This window comes from Salarias fasciatus, chromosome 1 (genome assembly GCF_902148845.1).
Source record: "Salarias fasciatus chromosome 1, fSalaFa1.1, whole genome shotgun sequence".
Taxonomy (NCBI): domain Eukaryota; kingdom Metazoa; phylum Chordata; class Actinopteri; order Blenniiformes; family Blenniidae; genus Salarias; species Salarias fasciatus.
The window spans coordinates 20,526,264-20,551,578 of NC_043745.1; the positions used below are offsets into that span (position 1 = coordinate 20,526,264).

General features: G+C 41.9%; 1 protein-coding gene across 2 annotated transcripts in view; it reads right to left on the reverse strand.

Moving 5' to 3' along the window:
* The window catches only part of LOC115388756 (heterogeneous nuclear ribonucleoprotein C), a 45,633-nt gene extending 25,364 nt beyond the window's left edge, over nucleotides 1–20,269 (reverse strand). Inside the window, exons 1-2 of one of the 2 annotated variants that reach the window (XM_030092021.1) lie at nucleotides 20,097–20,269; nucleotides 13,083–13,158 (exon numbers count right to left, since the gene is read on the reverse strand). In XM_030092021.1, the coding sequence (XP_029947881.1) occupies nucleotides 13,083–13,158; nucleotides 20,097–20,118 (98 nt within the window). In that variant the 5' untranslated portion in view covers nucleotides 20,119–20,269. The remainder of the gene's footprint in view (nucleotides 1–13,082; nucleotides 13,159–20,096) is intronic. The other variant, XM_030092012.1, reaches the window with a different exon arrangement.
* Between the last annotated feature and the right edge of the window lie 5,046 nt (nucleotides 20,270–25,315).

Consider the following 25,315-nt stretch of genomic DNA (forward strand, 5'->3'; position numbering starts at 1 on the left):
GAAAAAGTTATTCACAGAATTTCACAGAAAGATTGAAAGCCATCACTTGTTCAGTTGTGTAAAAGCAGATGATCCTCGGCATGATAAACAATAACACAGACATGGGCGCAGGTGTGTGTGTGTGTTGTCTTTGAAGGGCATTCATCTGAAGGAATCACAGGTGGGACCGCAAGAATAAATCAATGCGTCAAGCTGCAAGGACTCCGGAGTGTTGGTGTGTCGGAATAAAGGAGGCTTGATGGAGGCCAAAGGTCACAAAAAGGCTTGGCAGAAGGATTAGTGAGTGTAGGTTGATCATTTGAAAGCATCTAGAATGCAAAATTGGTCTGAGGGAAACTAATGATGAGTATTTTAAACCCCAGCTGCCAATGTACTGCTTTTACACATCCTAGATTCTGAGTGAAAATACTCTGTTCACGTCTGAATATGTTCATTTGTCCTGATTCCTGACGCTCACTGGAGATCGCTGTACACTGGAGCACTCCCTGTTCCCACACACTCGCTCACCATATACTCACACACTCCTCTTCACCCCTCTATTCCCGCTGCTAACCCCCATTACCCCTCCGTGCTGACGGAGAGCTTTTCCTATCCAGGCCACAGAAGAGGCTCTCCTGCTGCCTCCCAAACGCTGACGCACTCAAACACATCCCCCCCCCCCTCATCGCTCCTTCCACTGCACTCGCTCATTGCTTGTATTGCTCCCATCGTCTTATCTCCGTGTCGTTCTGCAGCTCTCTCTGTCATCAGACTGAACTCTTGAGTTACTTTTTGTGTGTTCTGGTCCCCGGTCGCGCTCTGCAAAGTCTCCGTCAGCATCAAACCGGTGGCCGAAGCAGCAAAGAGAAATGAAGAACAGTTCTGTGAAGCCCACACGGCCCTTTAGAAACATAAATGAGAACACTGGCCACAAGGCAGTAATAACAGCGCGGCAGCGTCAACAAACTTCTTCAGTTCAGCGTCCAGAGGAGGCCGTGACATGCAGCACGTGGGTGCTGTGGACCTGCACTCCTGGCCTGGAATTCCTGAGTGTTTCCAGGCACAGAGGTGAAAGTCACTTTTGAACAATTGTTTTCCATGGGTTTTTTTTTTTTTTTTTTTTTAACTGGGCCTAGAGAGACACCCCTAGGCTGCCTGACCGTCTAAATGCAAGCTGGTATTGATCGTCCTTCCCACAGCCTCTCACACAGCCTTGCTGAGGACACGTTAAGTGTGTTATAAGTCATTAAGTGCTCCAGGCCTCAAATCTCACCTGTCTCATGTAAGAATAAATTGACATATTGTGCACTGACAAACTTTGTATTTTTTTGAGGTTGCCTGTAGGTGTGTACTGATGCCTGAGCGCGCGCGCGCGCATGTCTTAGATTAGGTGACTTCTGTGCACACTATATCCTCCCTGTACTGTGCTGAACACGGGGGAGCATGTGTCAGTGTATGGTTGTTTTGGGAGCATGCAGAGACATTGAAATTGTGTGTGGTGTGTGTGTGTGTGTGTGTGTGTGTGTGTGTGTGTGTGTGTGTGTGTGTGTGTGTGTGTGTGTACTGGGAGCAGCAGACTCGTCCTCTTGCTGCCCCGGGGGCTCAGAGCCCATTTCCTGTTGTGCAGCGTGATAAGTTTCCCTGTCAGATCCTCCCAGCACCACTATATTTCTGATAAGCTCCACTGCTAGTTTTCCCGACCTCTGGCACAGAGATCAATTTGAGATTGATTCAGAATGCCCTGCTGGGCCGAGCTGGAAGATCAATTTGAGATGGATTGTTCACGCCAGGGGGCCAATGACACGCAGTGCAGTGCTCACTTGCTTTCTCTCCTTTGCTTTCTTCACCCCTCAGTTTCCCTGACTCCTGTTATTCTCTCTCTCCACATTTTTCTCTCTTATGTACTCCTCTCTCTTTCAATTGTTCCACACTTGTCCTCTTTACTCCTCTGACGCTGTATTACACCACGCTTGTCTTTCAGATTTTTTGGCATCAATCCTAATTCACGCTGCTTCTCTCCATCTTCCACCTGCTGGCCTTGCTGTTGTGTGGAGTAGGCGGCGATGACGGAGACGGCTTCATTAGCGGAGGGGAGATCGGCCCCTGTAGAATGATCGGCCTGCAGGACAGGAGCCATCGCTCATTTCGGCTGCGTTATGAACAGAATAATAAAACGAAGGCCCACATGCACAGATGTTTTCATGTGATCGTGTTCATTCTCACCGCTGAGCCCCGAGACACAGGTGTCGCCGCTGCCGGCTCATGACCTTATCTCCACAGAAAATCATATCTGCAGCCAGCATGTCTCTCTGTCGCTCCCACGTTCATACCTCTCTCTGCATTTCTATCCAACCACCTCCTATCTTCTCTGTTGTTCTCTGCCGTCTCAAAGGCTTTGTCAGTGGCCCTGAATCCAGCAGATGCACTTTCCCTCCCTCGCTGCAGAGGCTGACCTTTTCCCCAGCAGTACATCCACCTCTGACTGCACTGACCTTTACCTACAGCACGGCCCCAGTCATCTCTCAGGACTGGACTGCGAACGGCTCATTGTCTGTGCGTCCGTGCAGAGACGGAACTGACAAAAGACAGAGGAGAGATGCACGGCTGAGGGCATTAAAAATAGCATTTTGGATGTAAAATTGATGTCGAGAGGAAGTGCTGTTTGATGAATGGGGAGACAGTTGTTTCTTGGTGACACACCACAAGCAAAAAACTGCAGGCGCTGAGACACATTTCAACATTTATGGACCCCATCGCGTTCGCTCATCTTACTCACTCTGCTGTACGCACTCAGACATGGAAATAGTGTCGAGGAAAACAGAAATATTGAGAGAGAAGGGACTCATCGCATTCACCGCTTGGTGTGGTAGCATATACACGTGCATCTGAAATAAAATAAATTAAATGGAAAAATCATATTTTCTCATAATTCAGATCCAACAGTTAAACATCCATATATTTTAATTTAATTCGCAGAAATATTTCAATCCTTACTTTGATTTTTTTTTTCTGTATCTAAAAAAAAAAAAACATTTCTTTAGTTTGTGTGTGTACCCTATTCATCCAAATATGTATATATATATATATATATATATATATATATATATATATATATATATAGGAAGGGCTGGGAGACAAAGCAATTTAATTTAATGATAATGTATGCTGGATGGAAATTTATGAAAAAGCAACTGAAAATCAGTTTTATAAATCTATTGATTCACAAAAAAGTAAATTCAACACTTGAATTTGTTCACATTTTTCATGAGATGACTTAAAGAAATAGAACTTTCTCTAGCTTCACAGAAGGCCTATTTCCCTCAAATATTGTTCAGAAATGTGTCTAAATCTGTTAGTGAGATAATCTCTCCACCTCTCAGGTGTGGCACATCAAGATGCTGATTAGACAGCAGGATTACTGCACAGGTGTGAATCAGGCCACAGGTAAAGGACACTGCACAACATGTACAGTTTTATCACACAACACAAAGCCCAATGTCACAAATTGTCAAGCAACTGGTATGCTGACTGAGCTGTTGCCTGTGAATTAAATGTTCATCTCTCTACCATAATCTATATCCAAAGGCGCTTTAGAGAATCCTAGCACATCCAACCGACTTCATAACCACACACCTCATGTACCCACGCCAGTTCAAGACCTCCAAATCCAGCATCTTTACCTCCAAGATGGTCTGAGACCAGAAAACCCAGACAGCTGCTGCAACAACCGGTTTACAGAACCAAAGAATTTCTGCACAAACTGCCATAAGCCGTCTCAGGAGAGTTCATCATCATGCCTGCCGTCCTCATCAGGGTCTCAGCCTGACCATTATGGAGAAGTGTTCTCTTCACACATTAATCTATGTTTTCAGTGTACAGGGCAGGCGGCAGACAGCTTGCGTGGCGTTCTGTGGGCGAGCGGTTCGCTGACGGCACCGATGTCAATCGAGTGGCCTGTGGTGGCAGTGGGGTTCAGGTTTGGGTGGGTGTGTTATGGACAACGAACACAGGTGCATGTTATTGATGGAATTTTGAATACACAGATGTATTGTGGGCGACCATCACCTCACGCTGCAGCATGATGCTGCATGATGCTGCCTCATGTTGAGGGATTTGAACACAATTCCTCAAAGCTGAAAACATCCCAGCTCTTGCAGGCCAGCAAACTCACTGGACACGTCAACCACTGAGCGTGTTTATGATGCTCTGGATCAGTGTGTACGACAGTGTGTTCCAGCCTCTACCAATAACCTGGCACAGCTATTGAGGAGTGGACCAATGTTCCCTAGGTCACAATCAACCTGATCACCTTTTTGTGAAGATGGGTTGCTCTGTATGAGGCAAACGGTGATCACGCCAGATACTGACTGGCTACCTGATTTAATCAGCATCTTGATGTGCCTCACCTGAGAGGTGGAGGGTTTGTCTCAGCAAAGGAGAACTGCTCACCTACACAGGTTTGGACAAACATGTGAACAATATTTGAGAGAATTTTTTGTGCACACAGAAACTGAGTTCATTTAATGAAAAATAGAAGCAAAAACACTACTGTTGCATTAATTTTTTTGTTCAGTGCAGTTTAAACTATTTCAGTTACATAGATGAATAAATTCTGATTTTCTTCTATTGCAACTGAGTGCAATCACTGCACATGGCGATAAAGAACGGAGCTCTGGGAGAGAAGAGGGGGTGGCATTATCTAATTTCAGTGACAACACGTATGATTCAGTTTTCGAACTGGTTAAAGCTGATATAGTATTCATTATATGTACAGTATTATATTAATCCCGGTTTATCGCTGTGATTATTGAAGTGGTTTTAAAGAGAAACAGTCCTCTCAATGATGAATCTGTGTATCATCTTCTCTTCTTTCTTGTGTTAATTCCCAGTACTCTGTATAGATTTTATGTGACGCGGCTGGAAGGGAGCCGTGATGTTAAACACAAACAAACATGCCGAGAGCCGACATCGGTTTGGTGTTTGCTGTGCAGATAGTCTTGAGAGCTGGCCGGCCTCATTGTCTGGCGAAGCAGCGTTGCTCCTCACAATAAAAACACTGATAAATTAGTCTCACAGGCAACAAACTCTCTCCACACTTGATTTAACTGCGTTTTAACAAGGTGCAGACATAAGCAGAACGGCCGCGCTATTTGAGAGGGGGAGCTAAATGGCGAGAAATTCATCACTGTAAACTGGAGGACGCCTCGTGCTTTTCAATAAATGAACACCACAAACCAGGTGCATGTTTTTCTCCCTGCATATCTTCACCTTGTTTTTCTTTGCGAATTGATTTTCTGAGTGTGCACAAAAAAAATAAAAAAGATTTTTGAGTCCCGGCCAAATCAACAAACGCAGGACAGATGTGTATTGGAGGGAAGTCGACGAGGTCTGCAAGATGTTCACTGCAACTCTACTCAACAGTCACGCAGCTCCAGTCATGATGCCAGCAACAACATGTGCACATTCGCATCTTCACCCAGAGTTCACAACAGCTACAATGCACGAGGTGCTAACGATCAGCATCTGCATTCTTCACATCTTCAAGATTTTTTGTGTTACAAGCAAAAACCCTTTTGTCAACCTGAACTACACAGAATAAGAGCGGTGGGCTGAAACTGTTAGGCGTCAAGGGCATCTTCAGGGACCCACAGCGGTGACCTGTCTGCAGCGAGATTCGAACCAGTGAACCTTCGATCAGACACCACTGGTACATAGAATCCTTTAATTTCTCACACTTTGTTTAAAGCAGAACTTTGCAACTTATTTACCTCAATAACTGTGTTTCAGAATCCCTGTGGGGGTAAACAAAGACTTGTCACGGTGATTCGCCTGTCCCTTCACTCTCCCCGGGGTCTGGGTCCTGAAAACAGCGCTTGCAATTTCAGAGGAGCGGACCCGACTACATCTCGCGAGAACAAACCTGCTTTACGGCACTCATACGGGATTACAAGTATAAAAGCTGTTGGAGTGCGCGATCTGTCATTGTGTTGCAATAGACGATCTTTGCATGATGTGTTGATTGGTTCTAATTTCTGTTTGGTAACTGAAAAATAAAGAGGAGTGGCACCTCCTCTCGTAGAAGTGAGCGCGAGACTGCGAGTGAGTTCGCTGCACTGAGCTGAAAGCGGTAGCTCTCCGAGTGTGTTTGTTTTCCAATAAGTTTGGTTGTGCGAAGCAGGCATGTCTATGACAGAGGGAGCAACCGGAGGAAGTTCCCAGGCAGCGCGAGGAACCGTCGCTGCAGAAGATTTAACAAAAGCGCATAAAACAAACATGAAACCCATGCTAGCGTTAGCAACGCCACCCTGAGGTGCTCATGGATGGCAGAACCAAAAAGACAGAAAAAAAAACTAACGAGCGGAAAAAGGAAACGGGAATGGGATGCTCTCTGCACGCAGCGGCGGGGGTGGTGGGGGTGGTGGGGTGGGGGGGGGGGTGGGGGGGGGTGATGCAGAGGACGTTTACGACAGTGAGCTTTCACAGGAGACCAGTAGGGGGAGCGCTAAAGCAAATCTTGCATAGTTCTGCTTTAAGGTATTTAAATTCCAGGATAAATAAAGTATAAATGTATCAACCAATCCATTAATCTAACAATAATTAAACACAGGTTATGACTGTGAGCACAATACTGTTTAAATAATGTGAACGAGCCATTGAGAAAGAATGATCTTGATCTGGTTGTGTGCACGTGTAGCGTTGGGTGGCCGTCCTAACAGCCGGCAGTCTGCTGTGTCCTGACAGCCCAGAGTGATAACACGGGAACAATATCATGCAGAAAGATGTGACTCGTAAAAACAGGTCAGCATCAGCATTGCTTTCTTTCTTTACTGCAGATTGCCTCCGTTTGAACTTTGCCATTTCAGTGCTTGTGGTGGATTTACAGACGTCAGCCAAATTCAGAGCCTCGGGCGACATGCAATCTGTCACAACAAGCGTCAGGAGCCGTACGGTGACAAATGAGTTAGAACAGATTTGCAAAGATTCTCACTGTAGGTTTACTCTCCATCTGAAGCACTGTCATGGATTTTAGTTGTGTTGTGTGTATAGGATGACTAGGAGTATCTGGTGGGCCAGGAAATGAGCGTTGATATGATTTAGCAGCTCTGGGTAAATTGGTAACGGTGTGCTTTTTGACAAGATGGATTGAGGTTTAAATTCACATTTTAGCTATCAGTGTTGTAGCGATTACTGAAAATCAGTCAGAAAATCAACTACAGACATGCAGATAGCAGCAGTCAGCTCTTATGAAAGCAAATGTTTATTTAAAGGTGCTAATACGTCAAAGAATCTGAGAACAGAGGCTGACATTGATGTTTCTGACAGAAATGAGGCGTGCTGTAAAATCACTGGATTAGACACCAGTACACAGGAGTTTAGTGGCGTTTTCCCCTTCAGTAGAAGCACAACTGCTTGGGATAGAAATGACTATGACAGAAAGAGACAGCAGCTCAGCAGCTCTTTGCATTTATTCTAGATGAATGTATTGAATGGCCAACCCACTGAAACTACAGTAACTATAATATTGTGACTAAAATCTTATTAGCTTAATATTGCCAAAACTAGTGATTTTACATTCTATGGTATTATCCACAGTGCCACTTATTAGTTAATATTTAGTATTTCAGCTCTACGTTTACTTTCAGTTCAGTTTTGAGTATGTTTTCCGGCTTCAGATCCACTGTTCAGTTTAAATGATAGATTTCTTTTTGCTGCGTTTTCCCACTCTGCGATTAAAAACTAAAGCTGTGAGAGTTCCGCAGTTGTGAATCAATTTGCATGACGAGCTTCATCAGTATCTAATCATTATCTTCATAGAAATCACTTAAAAATAAAAATCTTTAAATGAAAAACCTTCTGATAACCGTTTCTTGATTGTGTCACACCGTTTTTATCTCTCTGACTAGGATTAAATCTTATAAAGATGAGGATGTTCTGTTTGAAATTTCAGTCAGCCGTGGCTTGGCACACGCTACATGTAAATTATTATTATAATTAGAAGCAGCAGCGGTGTTAGTATTTGTAGTAGCAGTATTGGTGGAAGTAAAGCCAACAAAGAGACATTAAATCTAAGCTATAAAACATCATAAAAAAACACTTTGAGGCCATTTCCTATAAATTATATTAGCCTTTAGGTTGTGGCTCATTGTGCTGCTCATAGAAAAACCAGGACATCTTCACCCTCTGCTTCTGGCAAGTGAAGAGTCCACCTCTCCTCCCCGTCAGCCTGTAGAGTCTATATAACAGATGCGCCTGCTGCATGGTTTCCACTCTTATCTCTAAGTCCTCTCTGACTGCGCCTCCTGACAATTAAAACAGATGAGAGAATATTAAAAGAATGGCGCGCGTGGCGAAAGCCGACAAAAATACCGGAGAGCAGATGCTGGGTACACTCCGCCACTCGGCGTCGGGTCCAGTCCCCGACTCCGTCCTCTGTGCTTCTCTGCTTCCCCTCGCAATGCAAAATGGAACAGACAGTTAAAAAAAAAAAAAAAAAGAGCTCTCCGCACAGACCAGACGAGGCAAATTCACTGTGAAGAGCAACAACCACACAAAGTCAGGCACAAGACAAGAGGTTTCCAGAGAATGCCTTGAAAGTTTGCTCAAGACAATGTGAGGAGGAGAGAGTTGATCTGTGCAATCAATCTTTTAAAACTTCGAGGTCTCTCACCAGAGTGAGTCTCGGATTGCGGTGCTGCACTTTGCTGGTTCTGCTCCTCTTCTGTAACGGCTGCATAAATAACCACTAAACTAGAAAGACCTTTTTTGTCCTGCTGGATCAGATCTGATAACCCAAACGGTGGGTTAATTACCTTCACATGTACACACACGCACCTCTGAGACCCTTCTTCCAGCACCTGAGCCCCCCCTCCCTCCTCCCCATCAGGACTAACGCAGCACGGTACACTAAGCTTTTGTCGTAGCGCACTGGAGCACACAGAAGCTGCAGCAGCAGCAGCAGCAGCATTTGGGTTGTGAAACGTTCACCCCGCCACATCCACAGCTGGAGCCCGGCGAGCCGGAGGGGACCTGTGACAGTCAGGAAGTATGAGCGATAAATGATGACAACACCCATATGTTGCCAGGGTCGCTCTGGAGCAAACAGCCCCGGGGAAGACATATGAGAGTGGGAAGTGGGAGGCAGGGGGAAGAGGCGGGGGGGGACAGGCCTGCTATCACGAAAACAAGAAATGGCTTTAGCCGCATTCGCACAAGATTCCGCCGGATTCGGCGACACGTACAGGACGGACATTAACGTGTTTGTTTAGAGCGATAACAACGATTCAGAAACACACGATGCTGGTAGAGCAGATTACACTGCTTGGGCATTGTAGACATGCGATAGAAAGTTTGTGTGTGAAGTAATCTAGGCCACAGGCAGGAGCGTTTGCTGGCCGGCTCAGTGAGAACAGTGAGAGGAGGGAGAAAAACGGGCGCAACTGATGCCAGCAGCACAGAGCGGGATTGTTGGACGCTGGACAGACAGAACGCGGTCGCCGTCTCTCCATGATTTACATCTGTGACTGTACTGAAGTTTCCATTTGAAATAAGACGATATGAATTCAATTATTTAATCATTTATTCTATTTGTCATTTAGAAGTATCCCGTCTTTCAGTAACCATGAAGGAGATCCAATTTACTTTTTTTTTTTCATTTGCAGTTTCACATAAAGCCCTAGTTTTTAGGATAGCTGAGCAAGTCGTGTCTCAATAAATGTTAAATTGATTATAATAAAACATTTTCAGACATTGGCAAAGGGCACGGTAGCAACTCTTGAATTAATTTTTTCTGACAGGTTGCATTTCTAGTGCTTTTATTGTAAAATCTATAAAACAGCTGGAAGATCGTGTAGTTTTCTACTCAGCTCCGTTGCCTTTACATCTAAATGAAAAGTGTAATTTTAGAGTACATTTCAGCAATCAACAAATATCCAAATGAGCCTTACTTGATACTGTTCTTGTTTGGAAATTGATATTGCGATGTTAAAGTACTAAAAGAAAAATATAAATACCAAACACATATCAAACAGGCCTGCATCAGAACATATAGAAAAAAATATCAAGTGCAAGACTAACTCCCACAGTCCAGGTACATTTTTTTCCCAATTGCTTTTATTTATTTTTGCCATTTTTTTGTCACCAGGAGCAACATTTTTCTTCTTCTTTTTTAGCCAGTCTTGATTTGCTGAAAAGCTGTTTTATTCAATAAAGTGTCCAAATTAACAGATTCAATACAATCCCAAGAAAATGTTACGTGTGGGTTCAATCATATCCTGAAGGTCGATTCAGCCCAGACTTTAGTCTGGATGGACACATCTGTTTCAAATCCCTCAAACTGGACAAATAAGCAAAACTGAATTGTAAGCTGGCTGCTTACAGATGTTTTAAAAGGTTTTTTTTAAAAGGTTTTTTTTTTTTTTTGTTATTAACTACGTCAACAGTAATCCTAGGAGAACCAGATCTGACTGTAGGTTATGTTGTGTGATTTGGAGTTTAAAGACGATGAGGTGATTTGTGACATGAGAGCTGGTCGCCTTCCACTTACAGGCTGCTGGTTCGATTCCCGATCTCGTGCTATTCGCTCATGTGTCAAAGTATCCTTGGGCAAGTTACTAAACCTCAAGTTGTTCCAAAAGGTGTGCGAGCACTCTGCAGTGCAGCTGTCACCATTTGTGCGTGTGTGTGTATGTGTGTGTGTTTGTGACCGTCTGTCTGTGGAAAGTGTTGAAGTGAATGATTCCGCATATTAAGTTGAGACTGTTAAAGCGGCAAAATGTGCTATAACAGTAAAGTCCATTTATTTGTTAAACAGCAGATGTCCTCAGTCCTGAAGCCCAGCTGACAATTTATTTTCACGAATAGCTGCCAGTTTTCAATTTTGAACATTAAGTGCCACTTTTATCCGTTTGCATTATAAAGCTCAGATCTGCCATGAAATGCTAAAAAGGAAAAGAAATTCTCACATGTGGAGGCAAGAGTGACACTGTTCCTCGCTGGGAGGTCTGATTGCACAGGAAGTGGAAGACAACACCCAACTGATTGATCCCACTTTATGCCCAAGATGATCCTTTCAAAAATAATAAGAATAAGTACAACCAAGCAAAAATGAATATGGACATGCCTAATTATACCAATATCTTCCAATAGCTCAGTTGCTTTTGTTTGCCTCAAGATCAGAGTCAGTCAGGAATGTGCCTGATCCCACCTCGTCTTAAGACCAAGGAACTCATGAGCGCCCAGAGCTGTGCGACTATATTTACTATTCAAAGTGCCTGAGTCCTGAACCAGCGGACTCATTGCTTCGTGCAAAAACACAACAAACTGCCCTGGGTGTTTTTTTGTTTTTTTTGTGAACAAGGAGGACGGTTCAAGACAACCTGATGTGTCCATAAACCTGAGATGACCACAGAAACGTAGCTTCTCTGCTGCATACCGGACGCCACCCTTGCAAAAAACATCCAGCGGCTACATCAGGGACGATACCTCAGGTGTTTTCCATGTGCGGTTAGTCACTGTGCCAATGTGTGTGTGCATGCGTTGTATGACTAACCTCATTAATGCATGGCCGCACTCTGTTGAATCACTACATGGTGGAATGGGCAAACAACGTTTGGGGGTTTAAGGTTTAGGCAGAGAGGGAGCGGAGGGCGGAGAGCAGAGAGCTGCACTGACTGTTTAGAAGGACATGCTGAGGACACCGACGACTGCCACAGCAGTAAATAGAAACACTCATTCTGTATTATTATCGACTACAGAGTGGAAAAAACAGTAATTCATACGAACTTTATATGTTGAAATCAACAGAAAACTGAACCACCTTGAAATGATGAATATCCATATTCACCGAGGATCTGCAGACATATGTAGAGCTCCAGTTGCACAGAAGACAGAATAATAATGAGATTTGCTGATTAAGCTGGAGATAAACAAGTTGGCCTCAATATTCTCCAATATCTCCTCTGTTAACATTCAGTTTCGCTTCTGTTTGTATTTCTAACTCATTTTAGATTTTTGGTGTTTGGCAAAGTGTTTTAAAAGAGTAGTTTCAAAATGTTGTAGAGACTTCATTAACCCATTCAAACCTGCAGTGACATTCACACCGCTCTGGATTTTAAAGACTTGTAGCTATCTGCAGACATATTAAAGCTAAGTCACATCAAGTTCTAAAAAGGATTAAAAATCATGATTACCTGTTCAACTTTCACTGGAAGGGATTGGTGTGATATCTTTTCATCATCATGTTCACAAACTAAATAATGCCTTTTTTCTTTCCTCATTTCCATTTCATGTTTCCTAAATGAGAACGCTACCGCCACAGGAGTCAAAATGAATGAGAGCGCTCCAAAATAAGAATCAAGTCTGTCTTTTTTCCTGTGGTTTGTGCTCATTAGAGGAGCTCGGGCCGACAGAGCTGCAGCCACAGTCAGCGATGGAGGTCAAGGAAAGAGCTCACGTTCGGAGTAACTCAAACAAACCCGCTCGCTGCCGTCGCCCCCACTGCTGCCGTCCAGGCACTGAGTTTATGCTAGTGTAGCTCTGTAGCGCTGTATTGAACCACCTGCAATAAACAGCAATCAGCTCCAATCATATGTGTGCACTCCATCAATGGATAGATTAAAACACTGACTGATGGAGATGGCTCCTCCGGCTAAAATCAATTTCGGCTTACATATAAAGCCGGTATGAGGCTAATCACGAATAATACTGCATTGATTGGAAAGCTGTGGTGCAACCATTGAGCTACAGATAAAGGTGCAGCTTCAAATAATAGAGGGCATGATTATCTGTGTGTGTGTGCGTGTGTCAACGCGTCTGCATTACTGCTATGGGGACCAAACTGCACACTCTGGGGAACGTTGTCGACGTTTAAAAAAAACGCAAGTCGACATGGCGAAAAGTTGAATGTTTTGCGGGGAAAAACATGTCTGAATGGTGAACCTAGGTGAGGGGGAGGTGAGGCATGACTGAGTTTAGAGTGAGTCAGTTGGAAATTAACGTCCAAGTCAATGCGGTGCTCCCATAAGGCATGAAAAAACAATGTGTGTGTGTTTGTGTGTGTGTGTGTGTGTGTGTGTGTGTGTGGAAAGGGAGGGAGTCATACTCACCCGTAAGTGGTGTTGCTGGCCCTCTTACTGGCTGCCCTCGAGCGGCTTGACTTCAACTCTCCACTCATGCTCATGTCTGCATGAAAGAGCAACCAATTAACTTTGTACTGATACAGGAGAGAGTACTACAATACCAAGTGGCTGAACAATACACACACACACACACACACATACACGCTACCCAAAGACAGTCTGCTCAGGTTGCGTTTATTTGAGAAAAAAAATGCTATTTGCATTTTACACAGATCACACAAATCCACTATTCCTAAAGTCACAAACATCAAAATTTGCTCATCTGGTTCATTTTCAAACAGCACGAATCTTGGATAAAGAATCAAATAATTCACTCCCAGGGAACATTCAGAAGCTGTTAGCTTAAACAGAGGGAGGGTATAAATTTTAAACATCCGTGTGTGTGTGTGTGCACAACTTTAGAACTATTTAGCATTTCTATTTGTGGAGTGAGACTGTGGAACAGACTGGAAGAGGAGCAGAGCAGGAAGAGTCTGACGATGAAGCAGTTCAGACAGAGGGACGAACAAACTGTTCCCCAGGTACAGGTGGAATATGTACATGTTCATGCACGTGTTTGCTGCTTTCTTTGTTTTGTAGTTATTTAATTTTACGACAGTGAGATTGGTTGGGGAAAAATAATTACAGGAAGCAAACAGACAGACTGAAGAGCAGGTTGGATTTAACATGCTTATGCTTCTTAATGCTGCTTTTTGAGCATGTTTTCATTTTCAGTGTTTTTGTTTTTATTTATGATCAAAATCCAACCCTTCATTTACAATTCTGGGTCATCCTTCTGGGCCAAAGGCAGGCTACAAACTGACAGGCCACCACTGCATTGTAGAGACAACCACGTATATAGATACACAAACACACACGAGTTCTAGAGTGACCAATTTTCCTGAAATGCATGTTTTTGAACTGTGAGAAGAACCTGTTTTACACAGAGAAATCAAAGCTCGCACAGGACAACAAACACCTCTAGACCACTGTGACCGGAAACTTTAACTGGCCACAAAAACACTTAAAGCAACATGTGCATGCATAAGTTCTCTTCGATCAATTGAGCAGGAGTCATCTTGGTTACAGGATGTGCCAAGAGCTCAGTACTCACACTCGGATTTACTAAAGGTGCATCGAGAGGAGAGGAGAGAGGAGAGAGGAGAGGAGAGAGGAGAGGCTGGTCTGACATGGACAGATGGGTGGTGAATGGAGTGTGACTGGGCCAGCTGCACATACACTCACACAGCGTGACTGTCAAATGGCTGGAAGCTACAATTAATTAAGTATGGGTTTGAATGTGTGGAAAGAAATTTAGACACGTGTATGCGGCTTCACCTCCCACAGCAGAGATAATTTCCTGACAGTTTATCGTCCGGCGGTGACCTGCTAGATGGTTCCTCTGCGGCCAGAAGTCTCTCTGCTGGAGAGGAACTGGCTGCTTCTGCTGACACCTTCACTTCACTCGTCTGAGCCGCGGACCCACGCAAGCCAGCGAACCGGTTTTATGTGCATAATTTGAGGGATAAGGGTAAAACATATTTTAAACCAAAATGTATGTGGGTGTCCATTATTCTAGAAAGGATGCTGGTATTTCAAATGTCATTTATCATTTCTTATCATTATGCAACAGGGATGTCAAACTCTCATCATTTTGACATCCACAAAAAAAAAAAATTATAATTCAGCCTGTGACCAAAAGGATACTATAAATGGTAGTCATGGCTATATTAAAATATAATAATATATAATATAATACATATAAAATGTAGTTATCAAAAAGTGAGAACATATATATGCATTACATTCACATGATGAACAAGCAGAAATCGGGTTAAAAATATAACTGAATTCCAAGTGTCAGAAACATAAGTACTAATATGTGAAATATAATACAGAATTCTTCACATGGGAAGAATACCGGCAGCAAACGCGAACAGAGTTTTCATTATGTGTGTTTGCAAAGCCGCACGACGGCTGTATGATTGACTGCATGATGGCGCCGTTCCACAGGAAGAGGGGAGGATGCTGCTGGGCGCAGTTGTCGTGCTCAACAGACGCAAAACCTCAGGAGGTAATCAGAGCGCTGTTTGGTAAACAAAATCCTATACGCCACACTTTGCTTCTCCAGCGCCGGCTGCCTCACATACATGCCCACACAAATTACTCGCGACTGTATTTCGGTACTTTCTGAAGTGTCTTCTTTTCTGCTTTGAAGCAGTAAAGATGTTTTACTCCTTTGAAAACTCCAAACTAAAAGCTGTTTGGGAGTTTATAGTTTCAAAACTGGATGTTTGGTGAAAGTTAAAGAGCTGCCCATGGATGTTTTCACTGAGAGTATAACATATTTTAGCCATTAAATCAAAGAAATATACAAGTAATACTTCATCCATCGATCTTCGGAGCCTTCTTTATCCAGATGAAAACTGAGGTTTAACTGGGGCACCGAAACATGAATCTTCCCTTTATTGTCATTGCTTCACAAGATGACAATCACTGTGTAAATCTGCCAGCCGTCAAAGTATTATCTAAAGAAAACAAAAGTCAAACCTGAAAGCAATTTCCTACACGAAGTGCAAGACTTAATATGTCCTTGATATCACTTTGTGGACATTTCTCTGTGTTGTTCACCGGAAGAGAAGAAATAAATGCTAAAGAATTAGAACTGACAATTCTAAAATAGCATTGTTTTTGTTTGGCACCAGTTAAGCTGCTTAGGACTCTGCTGAATAGCTTATTAATTCCCGAATGAGGAGACTGAAGAGAACAAAGTAACAAAGGAGACATGTCCAAACCCAATATTAATGTTGACAGTGGAAATGACAGAAATCATGTGCATTCCCTTCACAAAAGGAGAGAATTAACTGAGGCAGAACAAGCAACATGAAGAAATCAAAACAGGAAATGAACACAAAAAAATGTTCATTTTCATAGTCTAAATAATAAAGAGCGTTAGAAATGATGTCCATCTTTAACTTGTTATCCCGTGATATGTGGAATCTAATAAATTCCATGATGATCATCATCAGATCACCACAGTGGATCCTGGTCCTTTTGCCAGTTCCAATCACTGCTCTGCCTCTTAACTACCAAAGCCAACGTCCCCTTACTTTGAATTTAAAACCAAAACTTTCTAATGTCCAAACACACTAATGGTAAAGTCAATGTGGTGAGAAGTGACTCAGTAGATTGTAAACATAGAAAGGCTGGAAGATGAGTAAAGATCCTTGATATATTTGTCAAAAAAGTAATGTCTCCTTTACAAATGGGTGTGTACTGTTATCAAACACCATCAAACTATGTAACCAGGGTGAGTTTATGCTACCAATATCTGACATTTTTGTTCAAGCTTTCTCATTTGTTGTTTGTTTTTTCCCAACAACAGGCACAAATCCTAAAACTTTTGTTTATTTTTCATTCATTTACATCCATACATAATACAAAGAAAATGACAACAAGATTCAACACAGATATGTAATGTAAGTAACCCAGTTAATCCTCAAACTTGTTTTAGAAATAATTTCTTATATTTAACTACATCCCAGATTGAGTTCTGAACCCGTTTCCTGTTTTATGTGGAAGTGCACGATCTGTACTGCAGCTTTTATCAGGAACAGTAGAAGAGGAGGGAAACAGACACACACAAGGAAACTGAAACTTACATGCCCTCAACATGTATTCACCCCAAAGAGCGGCTGGGTCAGGATGTGACATACAGCACTACAAGCAAGAATATTTTTGTGATTGTGTCTCATTACTACTGTCATGGTTTGATTGTGCGAATTTAATTTCAACCATTGTCAAGCTAAATACTTTGCCTGAATTTGATGTAAGTTACCGAAAAAAAGCATCTCAAGGTCCTCGATCAGCTCTTAGTTGGGGTTTTCAATTGATATTAATTCAATTGATATTAAAACTCATCGCTTTGAAAGTCTGGATCTTTTGATGGTATAGTTAGCTGTAATAGTGTAAATAACATAGTGTGCTTCTCAAAAGCAGCTCAGACTCAACATAACACAACTTATATTGGAACTGCTTCTTGCTGGTTGGCAGATCATACAGACTGGTTTAAAAGTAGTTTTGGTTCCTAGCTTTTCTCTTGGTCATGATTTGCTATAGCGTTTTTTTTTTTTTTTTTTTTTTTTTCCCAAATGTTGAAGGATAAGCAACAAGACAAAAGAATAAATGCCAGATTTCCTAATCTGTGTCGCCTTATAAGATATCATTATTAAAGGCTGCCAAGATCAATAAATATCAATCTCAGGATAAAGACTGATTTGAAGTATCCGGCAGATTGTGATTAATAGTGTGCTCCTGCTGTTCCACGTGTGGTTTTTGAAGCGTCTTTCATGGCTTTAATTCATTTCCATTAAACCTACAACAAAGTCTGCTTTAGAGATGTGTGTTTTAATGAACTTATTCATCGTCTTCTACTATAATTATGTGATTTTATGCTTCATATTGCTGCCGCCTGGCCAAAATTTTGCAGTTTGAAACAGCTGAATCATGGACAAGACAACTAAAAATCTGGCATTCAGAAACGAAAATCTCTCAGCAGTTTAATCCCGCAGGCTTTTATATATATGAAATCAAAAATTAGAAGGTCACTGGAGGACACGTCAAGGTCATGAGCATTGGGCCAAAATGAGTTATAAAGCTTGAGCCTCTGCACAATCTGCAGTCTGTCACTGTGCTTTGTATCAGTGGACGTCAGGCTGCGAGCCAAGCAGCCGCTTCATGCAGAGCCAAAGCGAGAGCCAGCTTAATCACACTACCTGGAAACAAAATTACACAGCAACAATGCAGAAAGCCTTCCTTGCTTTGAATGTCTAGAGGGGGGCAAAAGAAGGGCAAGTGCTTGTTGGATTTCCCTTCAAGGCATCAGGCGCCCTGCTGAAGTGTCCTTGAACTCTCTATCTGAGGGAAGCTGAACCTGTATACACTGAGAGATCTCTGTATTTGGAGTTGCAGCCTTTAGGTAATCCAGTAAACCATCAAGACATATGCAATCTCTGAATGTAATTTATTTGTGCACTTATATATATATATATTCCATTTTAGCATGTTTCCTAATCCATTGTCTGCAGATTTATACAAACATCTGAGTTTGCCAATGTGTGGGAGATGAGATAAATGATCAGATAAACCTGTAGATGGATTTACTGTCTTCTTCTAATTCCCTTTTAGTTCTTTAATTTTCCACATCGTGGATTGAACTGCATCCCAAAATCCCTGAAGTTTTTTTTTCAATTTTATTTAACATGTAAATCAGTGGAGCAATATCAACACGGACCATAAACACTTCTGCTGATGATTTACCGATACTTTCAATGTTTTTCTTTTTTAAATCAAAAACCAGTGTTTTGCATCCTTATTTCACAGAAATTTCTTTCTTTGAACATTTCAGCCCAAAAAAACAAAAACAAAAACGGGGGCTATTTTTGGACCATAATTTAGAATGAGGACAGCTTACTTTATTTCATTTTAACAGATGCAGGGGCTTTGAGAGACAGCTGAATATCTTGCAGGAAAAATTATGCCGCAGCAAGACAGTTTTCTCTCGCGCTTACATTGATTTTGTTCTCTGTATTGTACATTCCTGCTATCAGTGTCATCTCTTTTGATGTAATTGGCTCTGGCAGCGCTCAAACCTACAGCTTTTTGATCTTCATAACTCAAACAATATGTCAAGATAAAACACCGTCTGCAATCAGGAAACAAAAACAGATGACAACAAATGATTCTTCCATTTTGCTTCAGCCACTTTTGCTGCAGTATTCAGACACGCCAAAAGGTTTTGTTGTGTCTCTTTTGTCATGAAAGAAAATTAATCGTTTGGAAGATTTATGGACTCGTTGACATATGCACAGATTTTAGAGCAGTCTTGTTAAAATGTTTTTTAATGAATCCACATTGTGGTATCCTACATATATGTGGATATATCATGGCTGCCTCACGCTGAAGTGCACCCACTCCTCACATCTTCTGCTGCTGCAGCTGACCTCCAGTCAGGCTCGAGGTCAAGAGGCAACCAGGAGCTCCTAGTTTCCACTCATGACTGAACGCAACGTAATCACTGGCTTCAGTGTCGACATACTGTACAACATGGATTAAGGCCTAACAGATAAAAGAGCAGAGATAGGAAAAGAAAAGAAGGTTCATATGAATAAATGGAAAGTTGAAAGAGATGCCAAAAATACAGCTTGAATACGCAACACAGCAGCGAAACGAGAGGTAAGTTAAAGCTCTCGCACTGCATGGAGGGCAACGCTTCAGCAATCAGCACCAAAACCTGAACCACCAGAACATGAATCCATCCAACATCTCACCAAATAAAATGCAATACAGCCTGAGATGACTTCAAATTTCCCTGAAGTCTTTCAGCCTCTCCTGAACTTGTCTGTGCTTTCTCAGCCGACACACAGCTCTGACAGCAGGCTGCACTTTCTCAACTGGTGTGGAAGTCAAGATGTGGCTTTAGCCCGCATGCAGCCGCTCAGGAAGTGCTCATACGTACAGTTTTCACTTCACAGATGAAGACAAATGTGTGTGCAATCCATCATCAGAGACTGTTCGAAAGACATGATGAAGCCTTCTGCTTCCTAACAGGGTGTCGTGACATGGCCAGTGTGAGAAACTGGTCCTCACGCTTCTGATTTCAGAGTAAATCTGTCCGAAGCACCACTTAAAGCATCATCGCACTGTTTACACCACGCAGCCCTGGTTTCCCCAGTATTTCCTCTCCTGGGTCAGTGTGTCTGCCTGGAGAAAACAGCTTGGATAAGCAAGTTAAAGAGAACCTGGGATTACAAAGACGTGCAAGCACGAGCTGAGCCGAGGGGTCTGTTAGGGGGGCGGCTGAAAACTGCAGGACTTAGCGAAGACAAGAGATGACAGTGGGGAAACATTGCTTTTAAGAAGCACTGTGCTGCATGCAAACATCCTCTATTTCACGCGTGCACGCACACGCGCGTGCGCGCGAGTATACTCCATTGTACTCACATCTTGGGCTGAACAGGGTCATATCAGGGATGCGAAAGAACCAGAGGACTCAGACTGGACAGGAAAGCCGAGGGATTCTTTGCTTCTTTCTTGTGACTGTCTTCTTCTGTCGTCACTCTCGGTAGATGTGTGTGTGTGAAAGAGGGAGTTTGTGTTGAGCTGGTTGTGCGTGTCAGTAAAACGCCGTTCGGCTGACTGCTGTGATACTACCGAGTCAGGGACAAACCAGCTAGAGAGGCACCGATGGGCTGTACCAAGTGCGCTCCGGTGGAGGGGGTGGCCAGGCGAGCACCGGGCTGTTCCACTGGCGGAGACTTGGGGGGGTGGGGTGTGCAGCTAGTTCCCTCTCAGCAACAGGAGCTTGACAGGAGCTCAGGGCGAACTAATTCCAGCCAGGCAAAGACGAAGCTGCTTTAAGCGAGTGTGTGAAAAATACTGAAGACAATTGCTTTAAAAACACTATTATAAACAAAATTACATCAAAAAGAAGATGGACCACTTCCGTCCCATTCAGGGTCATGGGTCGCTAGGGCCAAGCTCGCTACGGATGAAAGCAGGGTTCACCCTGGACCGCTCCACAACAGAGCAAACACAGAGAGACAAACACACACACTCACATCCACACTGGGGAGAAAATTACAATAACCAATTAGCCTCACATGCATGGTGTGTGTGTGTGTGTGTGTGTGTGTGTGTGTGTGTGTGTGTGTGTGTGTGTGTGTGTGTTCTCGTATTTCTATCCTTGTTGGGGCCAAATGTCCCCACAAGGATAGCAAAACGTGAAACGACGTGCCTTGTGGGGACCTTTTTCCGGTCCTAAGTAGGAGAAACAGTGTTTTCTTGACCATGTTGTTGTTACTGAAAAAAGTAAAAGTGCAAAAACATTTCTTTAGGGTTAGGCTGTGTTGTGGTGTGGGTTAGGGTTAGGGTAAGGGTCAGGGTTAGGGGCTAGACATGAATGGGAGTCAATGGACGGTCCCCACGAGGATAGAAATACAAGACTGTGTGTGTGTGTGTGTGTGTGTGTGTTTTATGTTATCTTTAAGATGGCACACTGGGGACATCACTGCTAGGAAACAAGTGTTTTTCCTCATCACGATGCCAATAAAGGAAGCGAGGGGATTGAAAAGAGACAAAGTCAAGTATAATAAATGGACTAATGAGCGTAAAATGCTAATACAGTACTTCATCATCGCTACGCTGAGCCGGAATTCTTTGTGGTAGGTGAGGTCCATGTACACAAAGTCAGAAAAGAAAATGAAGCTTTCATTACAACTCAAGTAACATCATTATTATCACGCAACACCAATTTTTCCATCACTGCAATCTTGATTATGATTAATATCGTATCTGAAAACACACCCTGCAGATGGTTTTTACATATTGCATACTGTGCATGCTGTCTAATCGCTGTTCCATTTTTGTTGTGCGGTAGTTGGAGAGAATACACCTGAGGGTGTTTAATCTTTCTTGCACCCGAGGAGGGGCTTTCATGTGGGTTTAATTAGCTTCTTTAACAACCAACACAGAGTAAGACTGGCTGCGAGCCAAACTTTAATCTTAGTCAACTCTAAAATGATTATTACCTCTTTTCACACTACACTTAACCCAGGCACAATTGCATTATTAAACTGTTAACCCTTAGATTACTGTGTTGTCGGTGCTGTGACAAGCAGCTAAATTAGCCCAGGGCTGCAATTGATTGAGGTGCAATAGCACTGCTTTACAAAGATGCACTGAAGAGCAGTGCATTTGTATTATTATCAAATAAATATAGCATTGTGATTTTGATGCTGATGGGTGCACGGCATCATTCAGCAATCATTTGGGTGTTTTCATCTAAAGAGACATTTCAAAATGCACATGTAAATCTAACTTTAATCAATTTGCTTTCAATTCAGCTTTAGGCTATATCACCAGATACAACACAGTCACTTCTAGGCACTTTTACAGAGAAAAACCAACCAATTCTGACTCTGAAAAGGAAAATCTCTGTCCAGCAACTGTGCTTGCAGTTTGTATAAATATACAAATTACTGAAATGAGTTAAACTGGACTGTATAGATTATACCCCATTCATGAAATAGGATTAATAGTTGCATGCTGTTCTTTTAAATGATAGAAGACAAACTGAAAAATCCCCGATGGAGCACAAAATAGATCCACACTAACTAATATATGACATTAATTACACTTGGCACATGATGAGTTACTGCAGTTCAGGCTGAACTATTTGAGGTTATATTTGTTTTGATGTGTTTCAGTTATACAAAAAATATTTTATAATTTCATGATGTCAAATTTTAAAACCTTTTCTGGAAAGTTTGAATCTATCTGTTTTCTTTTTTTCTTTACTGCTCTAAGCTGTTGTGTCTGTCAGTGTTTTGACTGTTAAGAGGTAAATCTCCAAACTGTTTAGGATGTTAGGTTAAAAAAATGAACACAATATATTTCTGTATGTTTTGGAAACAAGGAACATTAGGATGATTGTCATTTACACCCACAGATGTCCTGACAATTAATTGTTGTTGATTAACTTTTCTTATTTTTACTAGAGTAGACTGTATAGGATGCATACAATCTTTATATGATGCAGATGAATTAAACTCAATGAAATATATTTTTTTTTATAAAAATGTAGATGTTCATAAAAGGGAAAAAAATCAACAATGTCCACTGTAAAGTGTTGTAAAAATGTATGTTTTTCCCTTTTGAAATTGTTTATTGGTCGATGTTTACTTATTGCAAACATATATTTTTATTGTACATGTTAATCAGTATATCATTTTATTGTTAATAATTCATAATCCAACTATTAATGCCATAATCTTAATAAAGAATCATAAAAAAACATTTTGGATTGATTGTTCTTAGTATTATAATTTTTACTTTGACTCTGACTCAACTTCTCCACAAGTGTTATCTTGTAGATCATTAAGATATAATCTGTATTGTCAGCATTTTTAAATTATTATTACAATGAACAATTGGAACAAACAAAAATGTGGAAAAGAAGCTGGGTGATGGTGATACTGAATTTACATGTCCTCCATCATATTTTCATGTCATCACTGGAATCTCTTAGAGAGGAACTTGTATTGTCCTCTTTTTTTTTTTGGGTTCATGTTTCATCCCTTCTAAGTACTGAAAAAAGTGTGGCTGGCACTAAAAGCAAATAATCTGTAAGATTTGTTTTAGAATCAAATTATGTTACACTACTTCTAATTTTGTGATGTGGTTTTACAGTGTAAGAAAGATTTTAATGAAATAAATCTAATGTGTTTTGCATCAGTTGCACATAAATCCTTGATAAATCTTGAAAAGCACTAAGATGCATTTGATGCAGCCTTATTTTCACCTTCATCTGACAGCTTCATTCAAAATTTTGTGAACTTTTATGGTCAGGTGTGAAGTATACTGCACAGCAGACTGTGACCAGTACTAAAACTATAGTGCAGAGCAACACTGTTTCCGTGTCCTTTTAACATGACTGCTTCTAGACTGTTTTCAGTTCTATACTCAAGAACACACAAGCAGAGGTATACTCATCATCTATAAACCAGCAGCCATTGTTGACAAGCCCATTGTGTCAAACTCATTTTAGCTCAATGCCACATACAACCCTGCTTGATGTGAAATGAGAGTATTATCACCCATAAGGACAAGCAACACAGGGAAATGATTCCCTTCATCCACTACAGAGTGGCTTTTATATATGGCTGAAAAGTTCAGATTTACTGTACATTGAAAAAAAATATATTGTGGACAACAAAAATGTGCAAAGAAGAAAACGTGAAATCCTCTGAACAGTGATTCTCTTCTGACTTCTGTTGGTGGAAAGCCTGCCACCTGTTTCTGCAGCATTAGTGGAGCAGAGCAGCATCAGGAGGTTTTTCACACGGTGTTGAAAAAGGGATGTGCAGAAGTGTCCAATTTGAAAAAGTAAGGTCAAAGTACAACTCACTGGAGTTCATTAAAAAGTTGGAAAAAAAAAACAAGAGAAAATGTATTATTATCCAGGGAATACATGAGAACTGTTTGAAGGGAAAGTATCCATCGCCGAGTGTTTAATGTTAACAGCACTGTCTGAAAACTGTTGAACTTACTTTAAGACTCGCTCCTCATTTGTTTGCTCATAATCTCCTTGTCTGTCAGGGAAGCGACATTGTGGAGTGTGCACCATCTCCAAGTAATAGTCCGTGCTTGTATGAGTTTGCTGCCCCTGCTTCCTGTAAGCCACCAGAGGAACGACCAGGAGAAACAGAGGAGGGAGTGCAGGGTGAGAGAGGGACAGTGGGGAGGTGAAGATGTGGTGAAGCAGAACTCAGCTCAACCATCTAACTCACCTAAACAGAGATCGCTGAGAGAGAGAGAGAGAATCTCTTTAATTTAATTTAATTACTTCATAACATGCATTGCACCTAAGTCCTCCAGGTGTGGAGGTGTGTGTGATTACCTGCCTCTGGGTGTTGTTTGCCCCGTGATGGATGGGAGACTCGCCCAGTGTGTGTGTGTGGCCTGCTTTCAACGAGCCGGAATCAGCTCTGTAGACTAAATAAATACACTGAGAGCAGCAGAAAACAATAGAAAAAAAAAACCCTCAGTGGTAAAACAGGTCCACAGGCAGCATTGGAAACAAATTGAACGTAAGCATTTTTTTAATGGAAACGTGTTCACGACGCTCAATAAAGTGGCGCTGCGTTCAAGTTCTGTTTATTCACGCAAAGTTGTGTGCAAGATGAAGTGTTACTGTAATACACCCACATGCATTATCGTTGAAAGTTAGCTCGGCCTGCAGAAAGAGATTTGTTTTAGCTGACATACTCAAGCTGTGCTTAGCCAACTGACAAATTGACCACAGAGCAGAGCATATGCTGCAGGCTATACACTGGTGATGAACTCTCATAAGGACGCAGGCAGCAGCCATGCTGATGTTTAGCAGTCACATCGTAACGACAGAGCAAAGACGCAAGTCTGCTTGTGTGGGATGAAAACTTAATTACAGTCATAAGTAATGTTATTACATCCTTTGTCATATTGATACTGAAACTATTCTAGTGAGTTCATAAATGGAAATTTATATACACGAAATTGTGAAATCTGTACCAAGATTAAACTGTGCAACGTTTTTTATCTTTATGTTTAACTTTTTTTTTTTGCTATTTATGTTAAACAGATTTTGCCAGTGGAGCTGTGGGGTGGAAGGAGAAGACACAGAC